At 42.3% G+C, this 8,706-nt stretch overlaps 1 protein-coding gene across 1 annotated transcript; it reads right to left on the reverse strand.

Annotated features, from left to right (window-relative positions):
• Window positions 1–4,579: 4,579 nt before the first annotated feature.
• Window positions 4,580–7,707, reverse strand: LOC120113003 (coiled-coil domain-containing protein 96-like). Its single transcript, XM_039133340.1, has 2 exons — window positions 6,484–7,707; window positions 4,580–4,833 (listed from the first exon to the last, which is right to left on the reverse strand). The coding sequence occupies exon 1, from the start codon at window positions 7,501–7,503 to the stop codon at window positions 6,493–6,495; it is 1,011 nt and encodes a 336-aa protein (XP_038989268.1). The 5' UTR covers window positions 7,504–7,707; the 3' UTR covers window positions 4,580–4,833; window positions 6,484–6,492.
• Between the last annotated feature and the right edge of the window lie 999 nt (window positions 7,708–8,706).

The raw sequence follows: 8,706 nt of genomic DNA on the forward strand, positions 1-8,706 counted from the left end.
ATTTATGTATATGTTTTCTAATTCTTCAAATTAGTGAATTTTTGATTGGTCATTTAGGAATGATTCAATTTGTGCACATAACACCAAGAAGCGTAACGCAAGGAAAAGAATTTTCATTGGATCCGATCATATCGGTTCGCACCAATAATGCTCCCTCCTAGCACGGTGTCTAAGGTTTTCCGGATATATTAGCTAAGATGAGAGTATTATCTTATAAAACAGAAATAGAAGATCAAATAAAATATAATGTTAAACTAATGCATACATTCTTATGGATGGAAGATATTATTCTTTTTTTTTAGAGGCCAGACTCGTCGTGTATATCTAATATGAATACATTCCATAAAATTAAGAAAATAAAATATCCCAAAGTGAAAGCGGGATGAATGGTGAATTAGTCCACATTTTGTCTGAGTACTAAGCTATATAAGAAGCGATTCAGTCTGCCATCCCAGATTATCTTAAAAATAGAATTAGTCTAGATGTCATGCAGAAGTGTGCCTCTGAATTCATCCAACTATCATGGCGAAAGTTATCTTCAATAGCAATGCATTCTATTTTTAAAATCTACTTCGGTGGTGCCGGTCCGTACCGCCCCCCGCTCCAAAGTGATGCTATACTAATTCTGATGCCAGAGTACAATGATAAATAATATATAATGTACCAGCGGTGCATTGAATCACTAATGTACCACTGATGAATTAATTCCCCCCCTCGTATTCGTATTCTACCTCATCCCCATGTCTCGCCCGCGGCAGAAACAGTGCTCCTTCTTTTTGAATAGAATATTGGGAGAATCAACTCCAACAAACAAAGCCAAAAAGGGTTTCTTTTTGCAACAAAAGGTTGTGAGTGTCAACTCCAACAAACAAAGACAAAAAGGGCCGCGACCAAGGCCGCTTTATCACCGATCAAAACCTTCACCAAACAAAATAAACATAAGAAATGGAAAATGTGACCCCTGTCATTAATTTTTAGGCATACGGACAAACTTGTTCAGGGTTGCCCTGCCTTCTCTGCTGCTGCTCTTACTCGATGGCTCTGATATCACGGTGTAGTTATAATATACACAGGGTATAAAGAAAAGATTTTACATGTACCATCAAATTTAAGACCGTTATACATGATTTGAAAAGTTTAAAATATATATATGAAAAAAATCAGATATTTCGGAAAACCTAACTCATGCATCAATTCATCCCATATATATTGTTTTAATGGGATGATATTGTACCTCGATTTTGGGATGACTTAATACACGAGACAGAGACTTAAAGAATATACAATTTTTTTATTAATATGTTTGTTGTACCTTTTAGATTATATTCAATGATTTAGATTTTTTTTTGATTGCTAATATTGAAGCTGTTGATGGTTGTAAAGTCTTTCCTTCAACCCCTGTGTGTATTATATCTGTAACCCCGATATATTATCTATCCAAGTGTATTGCATCAAAGTGTAGAACCTAATTGCAGCATGGTGGTTAAAAAGTTTGTTTTTTTCTATATTAATAGTCAAAATTCATTAGTACGTATTCTTTTTTCCCAATAAATTAGAGGATTTTAGCTCTACTATGGAAACTTTTTTGCAAATTTATTTTATGCATTAGCACCTGTATATCTGATTTTATATTTTCAAATGAAGATTTAGAAAACAATCGATATAACACTATAGCTTCTTTATAACAATTTTTGCAGATCTTTTTTATGTTACATGGCCACTATTTAATCATTATTTAATTATAGTGATCATAATATAATGAAAATAGAAGCCACTGTCGACGGTATCGTCATTTATTTGAGTAAAAAATTAATATTTTAAATTCTAAATTTCGACGCTAGCTGGAATATATAATTATTTATTTTTTCAAAGCTGTTTAATCTGTTTTTTTGGTATAAATTTGCTATTCCATTTAAGAAAATCTGTGTTTGCTAAGAACTTAAACAATATTTCAAGTAAATAAAATAATATGTTTGACGAATTATAGAGCATTAACTTTTATTATTTATTAAAGTCCATAAAATAATCAATTTTTTGTGGCGACGGATGGAGAAAATAATGAAATAAGAAGAAAAAAATATACAATATTTATATGGTTCAGTTTATTGATGTACGTTCACAGATAGAAATGATGCAAAAATTTTACTATAAAAATATGAAGATTGCATAGTACAAGGTTTGCTCTCAAATTCTATCCTTCCAATACACTTGATCTCCAAAACACTTAATTGTTCTTTTTTTTTAAAGAATTATAAGAAATATATAATAATAGTATAAGTTGATTTGAACTCAAACTAGTATACTATAATAATTATATTTGCCTGGCCCGAAAAAAGCCACTTTGTGGGCTTATAAATTTAAGGCATACTCAACAATTTTACTTGGGGATTGACGATATTTTCATTACAATGCGATCTTTTAAATACGTCACGCCATTATAGTAGACTTTGCAGAAACCACTATTGATCATTATAGCGGTCATTATCACCGTCATTTATCCCAAAAACTAGTATATTTTTTTGTATGAAGATAATTACTACTAAATAATTATAAAATATTGGAAAATAACATCATTATCTTTTCATTCTACTCTGGTTGGATTATAAGTGTTATTTTTTTGGACCATACAATCATTTTTTGAGAAAAAAGTAATAAAAAAAAGTTATTTTGAAAATAGTAATTTATTTAGACAAAAATATAAATAAAAAAAAGGGGTAGATATCTGCATCGCAGCAGACGGTCACGGTGAGGGATGGCATGCTGCAAGTATGACGATATAACGGGAGGTGCCAAATTTTGACTGGGGGCATCGGCGTCAATTTGGTCGCAAAGTGTCCCCCCTACTTTCCCATTTCAGAATATCAGTAATCGAAGCAATAATGATCAATTGGGACGTACAACCTAACACATGAACCTCCAGAGATAACTTGCGCAGGGAGCTTGCAGCGTGCGCGAGGCGACGAGGAGGCTCGGCTGCTGCTCCGACTATAATGCCCTCGGATCTGCTCTCCTGGACCCCGCGGATGGCTGATTATTCCGGCGGGTACTGCAGTGGTCGCGAAAGAAACGATCGATCGTCTTTCGCAGCATCGACCGTTGGATATCTCTATGCACAAATCTAGAAGCATTTCGAACTCTCGGTTTACCTGTCTTTATAGATCTCGAAGCCACGATTGCGCGATTCAATGGTGCATTTTTCTTCTTTCTTTGAAAAATACGGCCCCTTGTCTCAATCCATATTGGCTGATCTCGATTAAACGAGCCCACGAATCTCCCCGGCCCTAGGTTGCATCTTTTTCTTCTTAACTTCAGTGGCACTGTTCATGCAAAATTAGTGTGCGCATATAATGTATCAAAAAAAAATAATTTCCCCTCCCTCCACACACGCGCGCGCGACTTGCCTCCCGCGGACCAGAATCCAGATGCATGCCTTGCGCCAGAAAAGTGGCGCTAAAGAGAGATGCACTGGATTGCGATAAGTGACGCCTACATGACGTTTTACCATCGATCCCACTCGCGAATTGCACCGGCCCCTCTGGATTATGCGAATTGCACCACCCCTCTTTGCCAATAAGCAAATAGACAATGGGAACGATGCATAGCACTATGCACGAAGAAACAGGCTACTATTAGGAGTAAATATTGAATGGCGTACAAGGGTGCAAATTAGTTTAGATGATAAACCTACAGAAAATTGGGCACCAGAGTCCAGGTCCCACCTCTATCGTAATTCATTACCGCAATAAGTTTCGGTGAATCTTATTAATTGGTTGCCGATGGACATTACAATATTAGCTAGCGTTTTCATCAGATGCAAGCGAAATTGGTATCTCTGATAGTACTGCACCGCCACTCGACCTTATCTGAAATGTTGTGGACTCTATCCAAGAGAAAGTAGTTTAATGAACTCCAAAAGTAGAATGGAAGGGATGCATTTCATTGTTTTTGTGGTGGTTTAGAGTAGAATAACTCTGCACTGCAGAGGTAGCCCATTGTAAGACGAATGGGCGTGATTCAAAGTAGGTGCATCTCACAACAGCTCCGTGGCGAAAAGCGCCCCAATCTCCTCACACCATGCATCAGGCCGGGCAGAAATGGAGAAGTTCTAATAGCATGATTGGCCTCCCACTTAGCATTTTTCTGTTGCCACGTACCACGCTCTCATGCGAGAAACCAACCCTATGCGATGAAGGATAAAGAAGGAAAAGCCTCTTAAAAGTTGTCTCGAAAGGACAAATTAATGGAGCACATTCCAAGTGCCTTGCTTGGTGATTTAACCTTAGTGTACAGTGTCAATTTTTTTTTGGGTGATTTAGGACGAGTTTATCTTGGTCGCTACATTTTTGCTCGAGAATTTCATGGTAGAAGAAGAAAGGATTGAAACAAACGAATTTTGAAGGCCTAATCACGTAACGCGCGTCATAGATTATATAATCTTAAAGAGAAGACCTGATCGTTTACCCAAAAAGAGAAGACCTGATATGGGGATAAATAAGTTATTTACAAAAAAAAAGAAAAAGAGTTAGCGAACCACCGAGAACTTGCTTGGATCTACTATACCTAGGCAAGAGAAAAGGGGTTCCATTTCAAGCGGTATCGATGCTTGCTTTGATTCCAAATTAGCAGAAAGAGAATTGGTAAAGGTCTAATAATTGATAAAATAAGGTAGTGAAAGAAAAAAGAAAGCTAGTTGGGAAAGAGCATACGGATACGATTCCAATTGACGTCGATCCTCGCTTCATAGTAGCATGAGCTTTAACCCGGTCTACCTGCAGGCTTAAGCTCCGGCGACGTGGGATGGGATGGGTAGATGGGGTCAGAACTCCTCTTGTTCTAAAAAACAAAACAAAAGAAAAAAGTGAAAAAAAAGGATCGCGATGGCATCTTGGTAATGTTAAAAAATCTGGACTAAGACCAGAAAGAAAAATTCGTCCCGTCACCTGGTGTCAATAACACGAGCCCAACTTTGGCCCTTCATTGTTCATTCTTACGTTCATTTTCATAGTCAGTGTGTACGTCTAAACATTCTTTTTCCTTTTCCCTCAACTTGCTCACGTGTAACCAAGGACATCTTACACTTTATCATCTATTACTTGTTATTTTCAAAGAAAAAACAATGAGAAAGAAAGAAGAGATACCCATATTACGTCCATCTTGCACAGATTTTCCAGTTTCTCTATAACACAGAATTCCCTTTTGGGATCTTCTCCGGACCCATGGTTTTAACATATTATCACAATTCGTTACAACTGCTTTAGGAAATCTCCATCCAGACATGCAAGAAGCAGCCAAAAACCATGTGTTTTACGATGCCTGTAGTGATATTCTCTTACAGAACTCAATCTGTTATTTGTAACATGCACTAACTAGTTTAATAATGATGTTAGACAAATTTTTTCTCTTGATACCTTTGATAATATCTATGATAACATTAAACAGTAAAAACAACTTATAAGAGTACTCTTCCTTTCTCTCAGAAAAAAAAAAAAACTTAATGGCTGTTATATTGCCAGTACAAGGCATTAAGGTCCATTACAATGGCTACCGATGTGGATAAAAAATGTAATATTATCATAATATGGAAACTAGTTCTTACTAATATTTTAGTCATACGGCAAACGTTGTAACCGTTACAGCAGGTTTACCGAATAAAGGACACGAACATCGCACACTGAGGCATAGTTTGGTTGTCGATAAAAATGGAGATTATTATAGCCAAGCTCTTGCACCCTTTTAGATGGTATAGTTATTCAGTCGGATAAAACAAAATCCGTGATTGGATGGAGAGTCGTCATACCGTACAATGATTGCACTGTGGAAACATAAAGTATTTCATTTTATTATAAAAAGACAAATACGCCCCCCCTTGCAGTTCCACTCAGGGCAGCTTTTTGAGTATATCCGAAATTAATTAAGTATAAGAAATCTGCATAAGGTACGGATCCACAGTTACGGCCATCAACGGTAGTGTCCCGATCAATGGAAATACGTGTGTGGCAGCGAATACTAATCCATCCCCTTGCATAGGATTTTTTGCTAACCAAATTTGAGTTAGAGAGCAATGCTATTTACGACACAAGTGCATTCCCAAGTGGTTTAAAAAGGTGGGTTTGTTAAGTTTCTTCATTGGCTAATAACAGCATGATTAAAGACATGAAGAAGTGCAGCTGTGCAAGTTTGGAAGAGAGGAAATCTTCTAGCACGATGGCTCTAAGGAACATGGCTCAGGCTACAGTGGACATAATAGATTCATAATAGATGGATTAGAAGCATGGGTTCAAGGTACATCCGTTCATTCCTCTGGCAGCGTCGCAAAGCTAACAGCATGACGGCCAACACCCCACTACAACTATCTACGACTTGCTACAGCCCGCCTTCTCTAATTAAATAACTCCACAAAATATTATATCATATATCATAGATAGAGAGGCACGACAGCATCTACGAATTGTAAGTATTGGAGAGAGGCTACGGTAAGCTTACCAGGCGGTTTCAGGGTCTCGCCGCCCGACGGTGGCGGGTCACCGTCGGCAGCTTCCGCCACGGGTCGAGGACGGAGTCCCGGTAACGCGACGGCAGCGCCTGGTTCCGCCCGCGCTTCGATCGGACGATGGGGGCCGAATCCACGTACAGATCGAACGGCAGCCACCCTGCCCCTCTCCTCTTCGAGCCTTGCGCCACCCCCGCCGCTCTTCTCTTCGACGGCCTCTCCTCCTCCGCGTCCGCCGTCTCCTCCTTCTCCTTCGCCGGCTCCTCGTCGAACAACCCGCCGGAGACCTGCCGCACTGCCTCCAGGAGCAGGTCCAGATAACCCCCGCTTCCGTTGCCCTTCCTAGGATTCCTACCCGCTTCATCCCGTCCTTCTCCGGCGCCGCCGCCTTTGGTTTCTTTCGCCTCTTCGTCCCGTTCTTTCTTGACGACCTCCACCACCGCCTCCTCCTCTTCGTCGCCGTCGTCCGCTTTCCTCGATGGAGCAGTCGTGATCCCGGATGATTCTTTGGCTCCTTCCGCCGCTTCCTTCCGGCTTTCCTCCTCCGGATCGCATTCGCCTTCGGAGCTCCTCCCCGCCGGGGAGATGGCGCGGCTCTCCTCCACCGCACGCGGGGCCCTCCCCGAGCCCTTCTCCACCGTCGACTCCTCCCCGGACTCCGCTCGCTCGGCAACATCATCGGCAACCACGACGCTCTGCGCGGTGGGGTCCCCACCCTCCTCCTCCTCCTCCTCCTCGTCGTTCCCCGACGATCCTCCTGCTCCTGCTCCGATCTCCGGCGGTGGGCCCAATCTGAGGTTCAAATCGATGCCGAACCCTAGCCCTCCCGCACGCGCCGCCTCGGAATTACCGCCGCGGCGCTCGATTGGTGGAGGAGGGACGGTGGAGATGATGGCGATGATCTTGGCCAGACCGGCCTGGGCCTTAGAGGTACCGACGCGCACCGCAGCGGTCCGGAGGTGGTGAGAACAAGAAAGCGGCGCCATCGTCGACCGATCGAAGCTTCTTCTCATCTCACCTCGACCTCCTCTCCCCTCCGCCTCGTCCCGCCATCCCCTCCGCCTCCTCCGCCATCGCCCCAGCCAAGAAACAATTTGTTTCCTTCGATTTTTATCTTCGCCCGAACCCGTACCTAGGAAGTAATATAAGCCCAGAGAGAGAGAGAGGAGCGATTACGAGGAGGAAAAAACGACCAGCTTTTAATTTTTTTTAAAAAAAGTACAACGCGAGAGAGAGAGGGTTTGAGGCTTGAGATAATGATTATCTCCGAATTTTGTTTTCTTGTAATATTAATTAATTAATCAACTAATATAAAGTTTTTTCCGCATAGGCTCCTGACGTGTTTCGCTTGTGAACGTGTCGGCAAGAGATCGGTGGCGGGCTGGACGTGTCGCCAGGTATGCTAGGGAGGCGGGGACTGCTTTCGCGCGAGGGGCAAAGTTGGGAAAAGGGCAGGTAAGTAGCTGACAGGGAACTGAGGGAAGTACGTGGCTTCGCGCTTCGGGCCCGGTTGCTGGGCCGGGCCGGGCCGAGTTGGGGGTTCCAACCGATCCAGTAGCCGGCGGTTCGGCTCGCGTGAGGCGGAGTGGCGGGGCCCACTGCCTAGGGATCTAACGGTCGCATAGTCCGTAGGGCGCAACTGCCACAGCCCTTAGAGAGTGCTGCGGTCCCTCCCTGAAGAGAGAATCGCGTCCGGATCCCGTTGGCGGATAGTGGGGTTTTTTCTTTCTTTTCTTCTTTTTGCCGCTGGGGGTAGACGGACGGACTTGATTTCGCCTCCCGGGAACAGCTTCCATTGATGAGGGCGCAGCAGCAGGAGCCATTTGTCGTGCCTGCTTGAATGATTTCGTTCGCGCCCTCGCATTCACAGGGAATTTTTTTTTTTACAAATTAGGCAGAAAGACGCTGCGTCGAGCGAGAGCTCATTCGCTCTACTAAAACGAGTACGGGAACGCTTTTCTTTTTCCTAAATAAAAAAGGGCACAGCCTCGAAATTAAAGAGATATCTGTGTAAAGCAACAGCAGAAGCGTCTTCCAGCTTGTGCAGTCAACATGCATGACTAGCTCATAGAAGCCGTCAGTCCAGGTCCACGCATGGGAACAGGAAGCAGAATAAGAGCAGCAATGGTTCCTATATATATATATATATAAAATATAACACCAATAACACGATCTGTCGTTCAGTTGTCTTGTCGACAAATGTGGGAGCGTAAAAA

The sequence above is a fragment of the Phoenix dactylifera genome, chromosome 14, assembly GCF_009389715.1.
Source record: "Phoenix dactylifera cultivar Barhee BC4 chromosome 14, palm_55x_up_171113_PBpolish2nd_filt_p, whole genome shotgun sequence".
NCBI lineage: Eukaryota > Viridiplantae > Streptophyta > Magnoliopsida > Arecales > Arecaceae > Phoenix > Phoenix dactylifera.

Bases quoted from the DNA above. Each gene is read 5' to 3' on its own strand.
- LOC120113003 (XM_039133340.1), bottom strand. From the start codon at position 7,503: ATGAGAAGAAGCTTCGATCGGTCGACGATGGCGCCGCTTTCTTGTTCT.